This window comes from Pan troglodytes, chromosome 19 (genome assembly GCF_028858775.2).
Source record: "Pan troglodytes isolate AG18354 chromosome 19, NHGRI_mPanTro3-v2.0_pri, whole genome shotgun sequence".
Classification (NCBI taxonomy): Eukaryota; Metazoa; Chordata; class Mammalia; order Primates; family Hominidae; genus Pan; species Pan troglodytes.
The window spans coordinates 86,343,408-86,361,238 of NC_072417.2; the positions used below are offsets into that span (position 1 = coordinate 86,343,408).

General features: G+C 52.8%; 1 protein-coding gene across 2 annotated transcripts in view; it reads right to left on the minus strand.

Moving 5' to 3' along the window:
* SDK2 (sidekick cell adhesion molecule 2) overlaps positions 1-17,831 on the minus strand; it is a 311,714-nt gene that overhangs the window by 29,920 nt on the left and 263,963 nt on the right. Inside the window, exons 34-38 of one of the 2 annotated variants that reach the window (XM_511658.9) lie at positions 16,791-16,847; positions 15,344-15,445; positions 15,073-15,188; positions 4,192-4,378; positions 1,033-1,170 (exon numbers count right to left, since the gene is read on the minus strand). In XM_511658.9, coding sequence (XP_511658.5) covers positions 1,033-1,170; positions 4,192-4,378; positions 15,073-15,188; positions 15,344-15,445; positions 16,791-16,847 — 600 coding nt within the window. The remainder of the gene's footprint in view (positions 1-1,032; positions 1,171-4,191; positions 4,379-15,072; positions 15,189-15,343; positions 15,446-16,790; positions 16,848-17,831) is intronic. The other variant, XM_009433191.5, reaches the window with a different exon arrangement.

The window sequence follows — 17,831 nt, forward strand, 5'->3', positions numbered from 1 at the left end:
AGGGGTAGAAAGCTGGCAGGTACCAGATGCCCATTGTCAGGGGCTGCGCAGCCCAGCCTAGGAGCCCAGAAATGGGCAGGTTCCCAGCTGGGGCCCGGAGGAAGGGGTCAGAAGACCAGTCAGATGAACAGGGTTAAGGACAAGAGCGAGGTCATTTGCAGAGCAGGGCTCTTGATCTGGGGTCCACAGATAGCAGTGGGGGGTGCAGGGACCTCCCTGGTCTTGTGTATCTTCCTGGGGAGAGGCTCTGAAGCTTTGGTCAGATTCTCATCAGATTCTCCAAGGGGTTCCTGACTCCCACCAAAGCTAAAGAAGGACTAACCCACAGTAAAGCTGAGAACCCTAAGGTTTGGGAAAGGGCAAAGTAGGACCCTCAGGGGCTCCCCTCTTCTTTTTCTTTTTTTTTTTTCTTTTGAGATGGAATCTAGCTCTGTCGCCCAGGCTGGAGTGCAGTGGCGTGATCCCGGCTTACTGCAACCTCTGCCTCCCGGGTTCAAGCGATTCTCCTGCCTCAGCTTCCCGAGTAGCTGAGACTACAGGTACCCACCACCACACCCGGCTAATTTTTGTATTTTCAGTAGAGACGGGGTTTCACCATGTTGGCCAGGCTGGTCTTGGAACTCCTGACCTCAGGTGATCCACCCGCTTCAGCCTCCCAAAGTGCTGTCATTACAGGCGTGAGCCACCGTCCCTGGCTGCCCCCCTTCTTTATGGTCTCAACAGAGCCCTGTCCACTCAGGTTTCCCTTCCTTTCCTCCCAGTTTCCGTTGACCAAAGGGGGAAGAATATATTTAACGATTCTCTGCCTGGAAGTTAGGAGACCTGGATCTCTCTTCCAACTCTGCCCTCAACTTGCTGTTGTTTTACCTTGGAAATGCCCTTTCCCTTGTCTGGGACTCAGTTTCCGTGTTTATAAGATGGGGAGACTCTCACCGAATCTCACTCATGTGTAGTGGCTGTGATGGGCGCCCAGATGAGAGCGAGCTTTTGCAAAGTGGGGGGCTGGGGAGCTGTGCTTGGGGGTCCACTCACCATCCACGGGGCTGCAGGGCTCGTACACCAGCCTGTAGCCCTCCAGGATGCCATTGGGGAACTGCGGGGCTTCCCAGGACACGTTCACTGAGGTTGTGGTCAGCTCACTGAACTTGACCGAGCTGGGAGCGCTGGGGGCTGCGGGAGACAGCAAAGGGTTTTTGTTCCCTTCTTCTGTGGAAGTTCAAAGCCTAGGGTTCAGCTCCAAGGAGCTAGCGGGAGTGTTGGGTCTGAGCCCGGGAGGAACAAGAGTGTGGGGCTCAGCAGAAAGGGCGGGCAGGAGGGGTCACTGGAGGCCATTAGGCCCCCTTCCTCTCCTCTCTCAACTTTCCAGTATCAGAGTCCTAAGAACTGGGAAGAAAGAGAACTCGATTTTTCCCTCAAGTTGCAGAATTCAGGCTTCTCCCTGCTAAGTGGCTCTGAGCCCGGGCTATGAGTGTGGGACAAGCTGTCACACGCCCGGGGTCATCGTGGGGCAAGGCCATTTCCTGGCTTTGTGGGGTTTGTCTTTTGGCTTCCGTGGAGGAGAAGGTAGGGGGTGTCTGGGCCTCAGAACATTCGGTAGGCGCTAAACAAAGAAGACACCAGAACCACAGCAGACGGAGATGGCCTTCCTGTCCTCCCGGGGCTCCAGGGCTTGTCACAGAGGCCCCACGCAGTCAGGGGGAGCCACGCCAAGGACAGTCAGACCCTCGGGGAGAAATGTTTTCTCGGACCAAGAACCCTGTGGCAACTCCAAAAACATGGGGGTGGGGGCTCCCCTGAGGGGGAGGACAGAGGAAGGGCAGGAAGCGTCCCAATCTGCGGCATCCCCAGCTGGCCCGGGGAGGATGACCAGGCTATTATTGTCCGGCGCTGCCTCCCCACCACGCTGGAGCTAATCTGGACCCGCTTCCGGCTCCAGCCCCGGGAGGCAGAGTCAGCGAGTGTCTTTGAAGGAGGGAGGTGAGCTCAGGGGGCCCTTCCTGCCTCCCCTGTGCTACAGGGACGTGGGACAGAACATGTTGTCCTGCTGCCGCAGTGACGGAAGCCTCGGGTTCCCTGGGGTTCGCATCTGGCAGATGACACTGACAAAAGAGTGGCCGGGACAGGAGGCGGACGGACAGACTTGTATATTCAGCAGCTCACACTCATTCTGGCCACAGTCAGACCCTGGGGGTAGTGGAGGGAAAGGGTTCCCTGGAGCCAGGACTTGTCCCCAAAGAGGGTCATAATGAGGAACTGATGCCACAGGTGTGCCCCCTGCAGCTCTTTAAAAGCCACATGTCACTGACAGCATAGGAAGCAGCAGGTTGAACAAGATGCTCAAGGGAGGCCGGGGCAAAAGGCCAGTATTCCAGTCCGCGAGGACAGAACACTTGGTTCTCTCAGAAATCCTGGGTTCCAGCCTCTGCTGCCCCAGTGACCAGTTGGGCAACCCTGGACAAGCAGTATAACTTCCTGGGTGACCCCGGCTCATCGTGAGATGAGGGTGCCGCCTGCCCTGCCTGTCCACGGGGCTTCTGGGAGGGTTAAGTGTGACAGTGCCTGACTACCAGGCTCGCTCTGCACACAGGCAGCAGGATTCTCACCAGCGCCCTCTCCTCTGCACCCACCACCCTTCAGCCTCCCGATCTCCCCTCCCTGCCTCTACTCTCTCCCCTCCACCAGGCCATCTTCTGCACAGCAGCTGGAACACTTTTCTCTAAATGTAAACCAGACCCTGTTGCTCAACTGCTCAAGCCTTCCCATGGCTTCCCAGCATACTTTTTAAATTTTTTTATTTTTTAAGACAGATTATTGCTCTGTCACCCAGGCTGGAGTGCAGTGGTACAATCTCAGCTCACTGCAACCTCCACCTCCCAGGTTCAAGCGATTCTCCTGCCTCAGCCTCCTGAGTAGCTGGGATTGGAGAGGGGTGCACCACCATGCCCAGCTAATTTTTGTAGTTTTTTTAGTACAGATAGGGTTTCATCATGTTGGCCAGGCTGGTCTTGAACTCCTGACCTCAAATGATCCACCCACCTCGGCCTCCCAAAGTGCTGGGATTACAGGTGTGAGACACCATGTGTGGTCCATTGTACTTATAATTAATCCCAATCCCAATCTCCCAGCCTGAGCTCTCGCCCCATTTTCCTGCAAGCCACCTGGCTTTCTCTACGTTCCCGGGTTCCTCTCCAGCCCCTAGGCCTTAGCACCTGCTGTTCCCTCTGCCTGGAACCCCCAACACCCTCTGCCACATCCTGAGAGCATCCCATGGCTGGCCTCTTGTTTTTTTTTTTTTTTTTTTTGGGACAGAGTCTTACTCTGTCACCCAGGCTAGAGTGCAGCAGTAGCACAGTCTTGGCTCACTGCAACCTCCACCTCCCGGGTTCAAGAGATTCTCCTGCCTCAGCCTCCCGAGTAGCTGGGATTACAGGCACGTACCACCACGCCTGGATAATTTTTTATATTTTTAGTAGAGACAGGGTGTCACCATGTTGGCCAGGCTGGTCTCGAACTCCTGACCTCAGGTGATCCACCTGCCTTGGCTTCCCAAAGTGCTGGGATTACAGGCGTGAGCCACCATGCCCGGCCCCTGCTGGCCTCTTCTCATTCAAATCTCACCTCCTCAGGGAGGGCTTTGTGGGTGAGCCTATCCAGAGCCATGCACCCACTCCTGCCTCACTCTTAGGTCACCTGTGCTGACCCCCGTCTGCATTTACTTCATCAACTTGCTTATGATCTGTCCCCCGCACTAGGGTGGGGACCTCGTTGGTCTCACTGTTGTGTCCCTAGCATCTAGCATGGCACGGGCTCATAAGACACTCAGTATTTGTGGAATGAACAAAGCCAGAGAGACAGAGGGAAGGCAGGTGGGAAGAAGGCAGGGAGCAGAAGTAGGCTGGCTGGGAGGGGCTGGGGGTGCTGACTGTCCGTCTGCAAGGCGGGGCAAACGGTGGGGAGGACAGGGATGAGATGTGGGGGTTTCTCAAGGCTTTATGGGGACAGCTTCTCTTTTCTGAGAATGGGCTCTCCCACTTGGGAGGGTGTCTCTGGGGACCTGGGTACCACAACCAGATCCTCAGGCGGATAAGGCAGCTGCCTCCATGCCTGCCAAGAGCCCGGATGCCAGGTGGGTCCTCTTGCAACCCCCCGTGGCCGACCTACCCCTCCCCTCCTCAGGGCCCCCTCTCCCACCTGCTTGCTGGGTCTGGCCTTGGGTGGGGGTGCTCCGAGGCCCATCCCCAGCGGCGTTGAAGGCGGCCACGCTGACCATGTAGGCCGTGTAGCCAGTCAAGTTCTTGAGCTTCACGCTGTTCTCAGCCAGGAAAAGCGTCTTCACTCGCTCCGTGAGGTTCCCCCGCTGGGCTTCCCAGAAATAAATCTGTGGGAACAGAAGGATGTGGGAGTGAGGCGGACAGGGGCAATGAGCGTCCCTCCTGTCCCTGCTGACCTGTAGTCTCAGAGACACCTTCATTGCTGTGAGTCACCTGGGAAACAGTGGAGAAGTCTTTAAGAGGCCGGGTGCGGTGGCTCACACCTGTAATCCCAGCACTTTGGGAGGCAGAGGTGGGTGGATCACTTGAGGCCAGGAGTTCAAGACTAGCCTGGCCAACATGGTGAATCCCCGTTTCTACTAGAAATACAAAAAAATTAGCCGGGCATGGTGGCAAGTGCCTGTAGTCCCAGCTACTCTGGAGGCTGAGGCAGGAAAATCACTTGAACCTGGGAGGTGGAGGTTGCAGTGAGCTGAGATCACGCCACTGTACTCCAGCCTGGGTGACAGAGCAAGACTCCATCTCAAAAAAAAAAAAAAAAAAAAAAAGAATTTAAGAACTGTTTTAGAAACCTTTCTGGAACCTTCCTTTTCACAGCCAAGACCCTGGTCTCTGCCAGACAGTAAACTCCAGGGCATGGCCCCCAAGTGTCTGTGTTTCCCGCCATGCCTGGAGGATTTACCATAGCGCTGGCACATCAGCACTTAGTACAGTTCCTGGAGGAATAAAGCAAATCCATCCTACGGGAGGCTGAGCTGGGGAGATAAGGCAGTGTGGAGTCTATCCGGACAGAGTGTGGTGCAAGCGCTGGTGGCCTCATGTCACCTGGGAGCTGGTGAGGGATGCAGAGTCTCAGGGCCACCCCGGGCCCGCTGCACCAGCAGCTGCTGGTTAACAGGAACAAGGCCTGCTGCAGAGGAAGGCCTCGGCCAAGACGGCGGGCAGCGGGAGGCTGAATCCCAGCTGTACCGCATACAGCAGCGGGACCTGGCCAGCTGACTCCCCAGAGCTGCAGTTTTGTCGTACATTCAGTGAGGTTAAGGACACGTACTTCCTGGGGTCCGTGTGAGGGGTGCAGGTTCTAAGGGTTTCACGCAGGTACTTGGCCAGTTTCCTAAGGAACCCCGTGGCTGCAGAAGGTTTTAGGCCAGGAACACAACAGGTGCTCCGTGGTGTTTTCTCTTCCTTTCTGTTTTTTGAGACGGAGTCTCGCACTGTCGCACAGGCTGGAGTGCTGTGGTGCGATCTCGCTCCGCCTCCCGGGTTCACGCCATTCTCCTGCCTCAGCCTCCCGAGTAGCTGGGACACAGGCACCCGCCACCACGCCCGGCTAATTTTTTGTATTTTTAGTAGAGACGGGATTTCACCGTGTTAGCCAGGATGGTCTAGATCTCCTGACCTTGTGATCCGCCCACCTCGGCCTCCCAAAGTGCTGGGGTTACAGGCGCGAACCACCAAGCCCGGCCATTGTTTTCAATCACTTCCTCTGTAGCACAGGTTAACACTTCTGCTAGTTCCAGGACTGAGGCCATCCAGATAGCGGCCAGCTGGGCCCAGCCACGTGCAAAATTGGAGGTCATTTGGCGCCCCCTGCTGGCCAATGAGGTTTCTGCATGTCACCGGCTTTTCAATTTCTCATTTCCCTGCAGGAAGCCCATACAGTGAGAAAGAGCTAATAAAAGTGTCCCCACTGGCATGTATGGGTGGCAGTTAGGACATCTTGTTACCATGAAATCCTTGCTTTTCTCCAATCCCTCTCCCCCTTTATTATTTATTTATTTATTTGAGACAGGCCTCACTCTGTTGCCCAGGCTGGAGTGCAGTGGCACGATCACAGCTCACTGCAGCCTCAACCACCTGGGCTCAAGCCATCCTCCCACCTCAGCCTCCTGAGTAGCCAGGACTACAGGTGTGCACCACCACACCCAGCTAAGTTTTTAATTTTTTGTAGAGACGGGGTCTTGCCATGTTTCCCAGGCTGGTCTTGAACTCCTGGGCTCAAGCGATCCAACCACCTTGGCTTCCCAAAGTGCTGAGATTACAGGTGTGAGCCACTGTGCCCGGCCCTCTCTCCCATTTTATTTTATTTTATTTCAAGACAGGGTCTCACTTTGTCACGCAGACTGGGGTGCAGTGGCATGATCTTGGCTCACTGTAACCTTGACCTCCAGGTTCAAGCAATCCTCCCGCCTCAGCTCCCCAGGTAGCTCTGACTACAGGAGTGCTACCACACCTGGCTATTTCTTTCGTAGAGATGGGGATTTCTTTTGTAGTGATTTCTTTTTTAGAAAGGGGGAGAGGGCCGGGTGCAGTGGCTCACACCTGTAATCCTAGCACTTGGGAAGCTGAGGCAGGGGAATCGCCTGTGCCCATGAGTTCAAGACCAGCCTGGGCAACATGGCAAGACCCCTGTCTCTACTAAAAATACAAAAATTAGCCAGGAGTGGTGGTGTGCACCTGCAGTTCCAGCTACTTGGGAGGCTGAGGCAGGAGGATGGCTTGAACCTGGGAGGTGAAGGTTGCAGTGAGCTGAGATCACACCACTGCACTCCAGCCTGGGCAACAGAGCAAAACTCCATCTCTAAAATAAAATAAAAATAATGAAAAGCAGATTCTTCTCATATGGATAGATGAATGAAAGCAGAGGCAGTCATGTATGAAATCATTCATTCACTCATGCATTCATACTAATGGGGGTACAACAGTTAACAAAGTTCCTGTTGGATTTGGAAAGGTCATGGCTGATGCTAAAAGTCTGCCATTATTAGCACACAGGTGGTCTTCCGTGAGTGCACACTAGGAGAATGAATGGATTCTCTTAGGTAGAGAAGAGGGCTGTGGATTGATCCCTGGGGGCCTCCAGCATTCAGTGGTTGGTGGGGAGGAAGAGCTTGCGAGGGAAGCCGAGGAAAGCAAGCATTTTGAGAGGAAGGAGAGATCCATGTGTCAAACACAGCTGCTGAGTCAGGCAGGATAAGCCTGTGGTTTGACTCGATATGAGCAACATGGGAATTACTAACAACTTTGGCAGGAAGAGCTTCGGTGGGGTGGCGGGGATGAGAACCTATTTGGAGCAGGTTCAAGGGAGAAAGAGAGCAGAGGAATCGGAGGGGGTGAGTACAGAAGATTCTTTTGAGGAATTCTGCTGTAAAGGGGCCAAAGAAATGGGTGACAACTGGAAGAAAATGTGAGGTCAGGCCAGGTGCGGTGGCTCACACCTATAATCCCAGCACTTTGGAAGGCTGAGGCAGGTGGATCACCTGAGGTCAGGAGTTTGAGACCAGCCTGGCCAACATGGCGAAACTCTATCTCTACTAAAAATACAAAAATTAGCCGGGCATGGTGGCGGATGCCTGTAATCCCAGCTACTCAGGAGGCTGAGGCAGGAGAATCACTTGAACCCGAGAGGTGGAGGCTGCAGTGAGCTGAGATAGCACCACTGCACTCCAGCCTGGGCAACGGAGCGAGAGTCCATTAAAAAAAAAAAAAGTGAGGTCAGGAAAAGGCATAAAAAGAGGAAACATATCTCAGAATGCTTTTCTGCCCTGCCCGTGGGAGCTATCCACTGGGGAGGTGGAGGAGAGGAAGGGCCAATGGCTGCAGTCATGCTCTTGGGTGAGGAGTGGGTCGGGGCCTAGAACCCAGGGACAGCTGTCTTCACAAACCAGGCACTCCGGCAGGTGCATCTTGTTTGTGAGCGCTGCATTCTGCGGACCTTTGTTAGCTGATGATTCACAGTGAGAGGGACTGACACGCGTGCAAAGGACATAAAGGGACTGAGCCCAGATCCTGGTTCCCATGGGGCACACTGCTGAGCTGCATGGGGCACACTGATGGGTAACCAGGAGTCTGCCAGAATGCAGGCTCCAGTGGGCAGGCATCTCGGTCCATGTGGCCCCCTTGGGACCCAAACACCTAGAATCATGGCTGGCACATCCATGGTCCTCAATCAATATCTGCTGGATGAATAAATGCCTTATGTGGACAGGGGCAAGCATGGGAGTGCACCATTATAATCACGAACCTGCCATTTACTATGCCCAATTCTCTGCCCTTTCGTTTCTTTTTTCAGCTTTATTGAGGTATAATTGACAATCTAAGATCTATATATAGCCGGGCATGGTGGTGGGTGCCTGTAATCCCAGCTACTTGGGAGGCTGAGACAGGACAATCCCTTGAACCTAGGAGGCGGAGGTTGCAGTGAGTGGAGATCACACCACTGCACTCCAGCCTGGGTGACAGAGTGAGACTCTGTCTCGAAAAAAACAAACAAACAAAAAAATCAAAAAACAAAAAAACCCCAAAAAACTGTATGTGTTTAAGGTATACAACATGGTGTTCTGATATACACATGCATTATGAAATGATTACCACAATCAAGCTAATTAACATGTTCATCATCTTTTTGTGGTGAAAACCTTCTGAGCAAATTTCAAGTGTACAGTACGGTATCATTAACTATCATCACCATGTTGTACATTAGATCTAGATCGTATTCAGCCTGCTTCACCGAAACGCTGTATCCTGGGACCTTCTCCCTATTTCCCTCACTCCCTCAGCCCCTGGCAACCTCTGTTCTGCTCTCTGTTCCTATGAGTTTGATTATTTTAGATTCCACATATATGCGAGGTCATGCAGTATTTGTCTTTCTGTGCTTGGTTCATTTCATTTGGCATAATATCCTGCAGGTTCATCCGTGTTGTTGCAAACAGCAGGATTTCCTTCAAGGCTGGATGGTATTCCACTGTGTATAAACCACATTTTCTTCATTCATTCATCCATTCACAGACACTCAGGCTATTTCCACATCTTGGCTACTGTGAATGATGCTGAAATTAACATGGGCCTGCAGATAGCTCTTCAAGAGCCTCATTTCAATTCCTTTGGATAAATACCCAGTAGTGGGATTGCTGGATCATTGGAGTTCTATTTTTAATTTTCTGCGGAACTTCCATACCGTTATCCATAATGGCTGTACTGATATACGTTCCCACCAACGGTGTGCAAAGGTTCCCTTTTCCCCATACGCTCACCACCACTTATCTCTAGACTTTTGGATAACAGCCATGCTTGCAGGTGTGATGGGATATCTCACTGTGGTTTTGATTTGCATTTCCCTGATGCTGAGCGATGTTGAACACCTTCTTAGATACCTGTTGACCATTTATATATCTTCTTTTTTCTTTTTTTTTGAGTTGGAGTCTTGCTCCGTCACCCAGGCTAGAGTGCAGTGGCATGATATTGGTTCACTGCAACCTCCACCTCCTGGGTTCAAGCGATTCTCCTGCCTCAGCCAGGTGCCTGCCGCCACGGCCAGCTAATTTTTGTATTTTTAGTAGAGACGGGGTTTCACCATGTTGGCCAGGCTGGTCTCGAACTACTGACCTCAGGTGATCTGCCTACCTTGGCTTCCCAAAGTGCTGGGATTACAGGCATGAGCCACCATGCCCAGCCTATGTATCTTCTTTTGAGAAATGTCCATTTGGGTCCTTTGCCCCATTTTCTTTCACTTTTGTTGTATGAGTTCCTTACATATTTTGGCTACTAACCCCTGGTCATATGTATGGTTTGCAAATATTTCTCCCATTCCAGAGGTTCTCCCTCCTTCTGGAAGCATGTTCTTCCCATGAGCTCTGAGACATCACTCAGTTTTTGGTTTCAGGGCTCAATTTGTAGACTTCTTTTGTTCTTTATCTTTCCTTGTCTAATCTCTAGCTTTCAGTACCATCTACATGCCGAGGACTCTATAATTCACATCTCTGGTTTGATCCTTCTCTCTTGAACTCCAGACATGCATCTCTGACTCTGTTCTGTCTCCCCTCGAATGTCCAATAGACGTCTCAAACCAAACACATCTGGAACCAGACTCCAGATCTCCCTAGCCTCTTCCTTCACCAGCTTTGTCTTTTCCTGCTCCATCATCCTGTGGACCCTGGGGCTGTCCTTGTTGCCTCCCTTTTCTCCCATTCCATGTTCAATTTGTCAGTAATTGTTTTTTTTTTTTTGAGACGGGGTCTCGCTCTGTTGCCCAGGCTGGAGTACAGTGGCGTGATCATGGTGCACTGCAACCTCCGCCTCCTGGGTTCAAGGGATTCTTTTGCCTCAGCCTCCCCAGTAGCTGGAATTACAAGCATGCACTACCATACCCAGCTAATTTTTGTATTTTTAGTAGAGATGCGGTTTCGTCATGTTGGCCAGGCTGGTCTCGAACTCCTGACCTCAAGTGATCTGCCCGCCTTGGGCTCCCAAAGTGCTGGGATTACAGGTGTGAGCCACTGTGCCCAGCCTGATTTGTTAGCGAATTCTACCAGCTCTGCTGTTGGGACTAACTGAGAGTGGCCACTTCTCACTCTGCTCTCACCTGATCTGAGCCCCCTTCATGGCCCACCCGGATAGTTCAGATGCCTCCCCATAGCTTCTGGGCTTTCCCCATTTCAGACTCTGCTCAGCACAGCAGCCAGCGGGACCCTCTGAAGGTCCCAGTCCTCCACTCAGAGGACTTCACTCAAGAGTGACAGCCAAAGCCCCGAAGGACCCCAGGTGCTCCAGCCCCGGCTTTCCCATCTCCCATTGCGCTCCCTGGAACTCACTCTGGGGGCACACAAGGCTCTCCGTATACCCCAAGTACCTGTCTACCCTGGGACCTTTGCTCTTTTTTCCTCTCTTTCTGGATCCATGTGATTTGTGCCCTGTTCTCCTTCAGGTTTTTGCTCAAATATCACCTTCTCATTAAGTCCTTTCCTAACAACCTTTTTTTTTTTTTTTTTTTGAGACAGAGTCTTGATCTGTTGCCCAGGCTGGAGTGCAGTGGTGCAACAACGGCTCACTGCACCCTCACTCGGCCAGGCTCAGGCACTCCTCCCACCTCCCACCCCGTTGGCTGGGACTACAGGCATGTGCCACCACACCCGGCTAATTTTGTTGTTGTTTTCTTTTTGTAGAGACAGGCTTTTACCATGTTGCCCAGGCTGGTCTGGGACTCCTGGAGTCAAGCAATCCACCCACCTCGGCCTTCCAAAGTGCCAGGATTACAGTTGTGAGCCACTGAGCCCAGCCCTTAACAACCCATTTAAAATTTCAAACCCTGGCTGGGCACAGTGGCTCACGCCTGTAATCTCAGCAATTTGGGAGACCGAGCGCGGATCACCTGGGGTCAGGAGCTCGAGACAAGCTTGGCCAACATGGTGAAACCCTGTCTCTACTAAAAATACAAAAATTAGCTGGGCATGGTGGCAGGCGCCTGTAATCTCAGCTACTCAGGAGGCTGAGGTGGGAGAATCACTTGAACCTGGGAGGCAGAGGTTGCAGTGAGCCAAGATCGCACCACTGCACTTCAGCCTGGGTGACAGAACAAGACTCCATCTCAGGAAAAAAAAGAAAGAAATAAAATAAAATAAAATAAAATAAAATAAAATTTCAAGCTGGATGCGCTGGCTCACTCCTGTAATCCCAGCACTTTGGGAGGCCGAGGTGGGTGGATCACGAAGTCAAGAGATCGAGACCATCCTGGCCAACATGGTGAAACCCCGTCTCTACTAAAAATACAAAAATTAGCTGGGCATGGTGGCAGGCACCTGTAATCCCAGCTACTTGGGAGGCGGAGGAAGGATAATCGCTTGAACCTGGGAGGTGGGGGTTGCAGTGAGCTGAGATTGCACCACTGCACTTCAGCCTGGCGGCAGAGCAAGACTCCGTGTCAAAAAAAAAAAAAAAAAAAAAAAATTCAAACCTCCTCATGGACCTGGCTCTCCCCTAACCTGCTTCATTTACCACCACCTGGCGGTATTATTTATTTTGCCCCTTGTTGGCCTTCCCTCCCTAACATCTAAGCTCACATTGTCCCTGCTCACTGCGTTATTCCCAGCTCTGAGAACAATGCTGGGCACACAATAACTGCTCAATAAACACGTGTCATTGACCAACTGAAAGACTGGAGCTCTCAGAACGTGCATGAATGTGCCTGCCACGCACCAGTTGGGTGCAGTCTGACTGGAATGCAGTATCAGCTTCGGTGTGCTCATGGGTTGATGAAGTTAATGCGTCACTGATGTTCGTGAATGTTGATGTCAGTACCTTGGTTATCACAGGTCCAGGAGGTAGCACTTTCTCCGTTCACATCCACAGTTGCCGCTCAGGTACGGGTCATGTTTTCTGGAGCATGTAGGCCTCTGCTGTATTCTGTATGGTGTTGTGCACCTACACATTTTCCTGGGTCTGTCTATTAACTCACCACTTACAAGCCTCGACAGTCTGGTGGCTGCCACACTGCTGCTGGCGCCGCCCTGGCCCCTTTCTTTTCCCATGGGAGGCATATGCTAGGGGGGCAATATTTAGTTTTCCCAGCTGGTGTTCCTGGGCAATGCCTTGAGGGGTGTCATCCATCTTTAGGGCTTCCTTGGCAACATGCCTTTCCTCCTTCCTTCCTCCTCCTTCACCCCAGATGGAATGAGACTCTTATGCTGGATTCCATCCTAAATCGGGGCTACCTGTATTAATGAGCTGTGTGACTTGGGTAAGCTCTTCCCCTTTGCTGACACTCCTCCCACCTGTGGGATGAGGTGCCTTGTGTCTCTCCTACTCCCCACCTGTGGGATGAGGTGCCTTGTGTCTCTCCTACTCCCCACCTGTGGGATGAGGTGCCTCGTGTCTCTCCTACTCCCCACCTGTGGGATGAGGTGCCTTGCGTCTCTCCTACTCCCCACTTAAGCCATGGCACTGGGGCTCTTCTCTGGAGTAACAACCAGCCGCCAAGAATGAGAGTCAACTGGACACTGGTGCGGGAGGCAGACACAGCTAAGGGTTATGTGTTCCAGCTCTTCCAACCAGACAGACACATTCCTTTTTTTTTTTTTCTTTTTTTGGAGACAGAGTCTTGCTCTGTTGTCCAGGCTGGAGTGCAGTGACACGGTCTTGGCTCACTGCAACCTCTGTCTCCTGGGTTCAAATGATTCTCCTGCCTCAGCCTCCCAAATAGCTGGGATTACAGGCACCCGCCACCACGCCTGGATAATTTTTGTATTTTTAGTAGAGACGGGGTTTCACCATGTTGGTCAGGCTGGTCTCGATCTCCTGACCTCAGGTGATCCATCTGCCTCGGCCTCCCAAAGTGCTGGGATTACATGTGTAGGCCACCACACCTGGCCCATGTTCCTTTTTAAATCTGCTTCCCCTAGTGCTCATGTGGTTGGTTAGTGCTTACTTTTCACCCCTCGGCGGGTGAGAGCTGCCAGACTTGGAATCTGACTCTGCTGCCTGCTTTTTTTTTTTTGAGACCTCTTGGCTGGAGTGCAATGGTGCAATCTCGGCTCACTGCAACCTCCCTCTCCCAAGTTCAAGTGATTCTCCTGCCTCAGCCTCCCGAGTAGCTGGGATTACAGGCATGCGCCACCACACCCGGCTAATTTTGTATTTTTAGTAGAGATGGGGTTTCACCATGTTGGTCAGGCTGGTCTCGAACTCCCGACCTCAGGTGATCTGCCCGCCTTGGCCTCCCAAAGTGTTGGGATTACAGGTGTGAGCCACCGCACCCGTCCTGCCTGCTGTTTTTGTGATCTCACCAGGTCAACTAAATTGGAACTCAGTTTCCTCATTTGGGCATAAAAACCCATATCCTCCCAGCTTCGTGGGCCTTTCATGAAGATTCAAGAGTTCCAAAGGGCTTTGTGAATATTAGGGAGAAATTGAATCCCCTTATAGCACAGGACATCATCCTAAATCTAGAAATGATTTTTTTCTTTTTTGAGACAGTGTCTTGCTCTGTTACCTGGCTGGAGTGCAATGGCTCCATCACGGCCTACTGCAAACTCTGCCCCCCTGGCTCAAGCAATCCTCCCACCTCAGCCTTCCAAGTAGCTGGGACTATAGGCGCATGCCACCACACCTGGCTAATTTCTGTATTTTTTTTTTGTAGAGTCAGGGTCTCACTATGTTGCCCAGGCTGTTCTCTAACTCCTGAGCTCAAGTGATCCGCCCACCTTGGCCTCCCAAAGTGCTGGGATTACAGGTGTGAGCCACCACACACAGCCCTAGAAATGATTTTTAATTTTAATTTTTTTTTTTTTTGAGACAGAGTCTCACTCTATTGCTCAGGCTGGAGTGCAGTGGTACAATCTCGGCTCACTGCAACCTCTGCCTCCTGGGTTCAAGCGATTCTCCTGCCTCAGCCTCTCGAATAGCTGGGATTACAGGTGCCTGCCACCATGCCCGGCTAATTTTTGTATTTTTAGTAGAGATGGGGTTTCACCATGTTGGCCAGGCTGGTCTCGAACTCCTGACCTCAGGTGATCTGCCCGCCTCGGCCTCCCAAAGTGCTGGGATTAAAGGTGTGAGCCACCGCGCCCAGCCTAGAAATGATTTTTAAACAGAGATTTCCAAATACTAGGCAGTGATGCTTTGCTAACTGGCTATCTGATTAATATCAATATTGTAATTATGGGGCCAAAAGCCCCTTGGAGGGTCTTAAGTTATGTATGGGGTTGGGGGCTGGTGGGGAGGGATGTGTGTGCTGCTCAGAGATGGTACGAGCCTAGGGATGGCTAGAATTTCTTGCACCTAAGCTCAGCCTGCCCTCAGGATGCTGGAGGGGATGGATGTGGTTCAGCTTCAGCTGTACAAATATTTCTGCGAATTGGGTCCAAACAGCCAAGGTGGCAGGTGTACGGCAGAGCCTGAAGGGCCGAGGAGCTGGCTGGATGAATGGAGGGCCTGGGGACCTGCCTGCCTCCCACATATCTCTCACTCCCCAGCCTCCGACCTGGCTTCTCATCCGTGCACCCCTTTGCTCTGCCCGAGGGCACCCTACCTTGTACCCCTGGATGTCTCCATTCTGGCTGTCCAGCGGAGGTGGCTCCCAAGTCACGTCCAGCTGTGTGGCTGTGGCGCCGTGGACGACCACGTTACGAGGTGCTGCTGTGGGCACTGGAGGGCGTGCAGGGTAGGCAGTGAGCATGCGAGTAAACCTGGGAGGGGAGGTGGGCTGGGCGGGATGGGGAGCCCAGATCCCGTCTCTTCCAGCTGAACTGGGTGGGGCTGGGAAAGGCATGCTGGGGCCGGACAGGGCGGGCGCTGCTCACCTGCCTCCCCAACAAAGACCTCCTGCGGGGGGCTGGAGGGCCCCTCGCCCACAGCGTTGTACACGCTCATCCGTATCTCGTACCGCCTGTGCTTGTTCAGGTCTGTGGGGGAGAGTAGGGGAGGGGAAGCACACTGAGGTCACCGTCATTGCTGGGAAGGTGTCCCCAGGGAGGGTGGAGGCTGCAGGGGGAGGAATGAGGCACCCCCACCATTCTAGCCCCCTCTGTGAAGGTGCAGGAAGGAGGAGGTGAGAGGCGGGGCCCCCAGGGGACGCTCTGTGCCAATCTGGACATAGGGCAATGCTGGTTGGCCTCTTGGCCTAGGGTGGCCGTACATTTTATTGTTCAACTGGACACTTTTGAGACTGAAAACCACTATGAATAATTACACCGGGACAACCAGTGTAAACCAAAGCTGTCCTGGGCATGCCTGGACATAGGGTCACCCCCTACCCCCAGCCTGTCCTCTTTCCCCACCGTGACAGATGCCCAGAGTCCCCATCCACCAACTCTTTACACAGCGGGGCTCAGCTCCAGGGGGGAGGGGTGCATTGGATGTGAATTCTGGACTAAGAAACCTGATGTTTCTGCCAAGTTTGAGGTGCTTGGCTGAGAATGCCTGGCAGAACTTGGGAATGGGACGCAGCTGCAAGAAACGGGCGCAGTCACTGTCCCCCGTAGCTGAAAGTTTCTCCCACCCTCTCCACTCTTCTCTCTGGGTTCCCCGCCCCTGCTTCCTTCCCCTGGGTAGGTCTACCCTTTAACAGGGTTGTGAGAGGGGTGTCACCCTTGCCTAGCTGTCTATGCAGCCTGGGTTGGTCATTGGTTGACGGAGGAAGGAGGAAGAGAATTTAGCCTTAAACTAGTGCTATTTTCTCCTGAGCACGAAACCCTCTTGCCTAAGGCCCTGGGTCTCAGGAAGAACCACGGCTGGGGCTTTAGAGAAAGATGAAGGGTTAGGGCATGCAAGCAGCAGGAACATGTCTGGTGCACGGGAGGATGACGGACGCAGGTGACTAAAACTGCTGTCACCTCCCTCCAGGTGTGGGGCCAGACTGTAAGACCCAGCTGGGCCGAGAAGTGCCTTCGATGGGACTAGATGGGGCAGCAACCACGTGGACACCTGCCCACCTACCCAGCAGCGTCCAACAGCTCCTGCTGCGGCCCCGCTGTCACTGTCCCCCGACCCAGCGGAGCACAGGGTTACAGACTTCCCTTTTCCAGCCCACACCCAACAGAGGGCAGGCTTGAAGGAGACTTTCCCTGTCATCGGCCTACTTTTCCGTGTGTTTAGGGTTATCACTTGTGTTCAGGGTAGTCCTGTTTCTTAAGCCCCCTGGGGTGGGCACACCCCCTCAGCCTGTGATCAGGTCTCTCGAGGAGGCCCCACTCCCAATCCCCTGCGAGGCCTGGGCCCGCGATGAAGCCACCATGCAAGGAGACTTACTGTCCAGCTCGTACTGCGTGAGGCTGGGCCGGCTCAGGTTCCGCATGGAGTACATGGCTATGGGGTGGGGGTGCCGGGGCGGGGGCGCAGAGGGAGACAGCAGACAGAGGAGGTTAGTGCTCACACATCCCCAACCCACAAAGAAACCCTGGCCAGGCGGGGCTGACGGCGTGAACGGACAGGAAGAGTGTTTCCAAATTTCCAATGCTGAGTTACGGGCCAGGATAACAGGGTGGTGGGGGCAGGGGAATGTGGAGGCTCCCTGGACAGTCTGCCCCACCCTGGTGTGCAATGGCCCAAGGTGATGTGAGCTCTTTGTAGCCCAGCATCTCTAGGGACATCTCTGGGGGACCCTCTCACCCCAATTCTCTTCCTTGTTTCAGGGCAGAGCTCCTGGAAACCAGCATGAAATGGAGTCGTTAATTTCCTCATATGAACCAGAAACAATTTTACTACTAGGAAATATGACTGTATTATACACAGGCAATATAAAATCACAACCACAAGCACATATGGGCAAAAAAAAAAAAAAAGAAGGAAAAAAAGTCCACCAAAAACGCAAGCTGTTGGATCAGCTACTTCAGAGTTTTTCTATTAATATTCCTTTGCTACATGCTCATTATTTTGTTGTCTGCTAACTCACTAGAAGACAAGGCACAAAAGGCTTGAGAGAACTAAGGGAGGAAACGTGAAAATGAAGAGGCTGGGTCGGGTGCAGTGGCTCATGCCTGTAATCTCAGCACTTTGGGAAGCCAAGGTGGGTGGATCACCTGAGGTCAGGAGTTCGAGACCACCTGAGGTCAGGAGTTTGAGACGAGCCTGGCCAACACAGTGAAACCCGGTCTCTACTAAAAACACAAAAATTAGCTGGGCATAGTGGTGCACGCCTGTAGTTCCAGCTACTTGGGAGGCTGGGGCAGGAGAATCACTTGAACCTGGGCAGCAGAGCCGAGATCATGCCACTGTACTCTAGCCTGGGTGACAGAGCAAGACTCTGTCTCAAAAAACAAAAAAACAAAAAAACAAAAACCAAAAAACAAA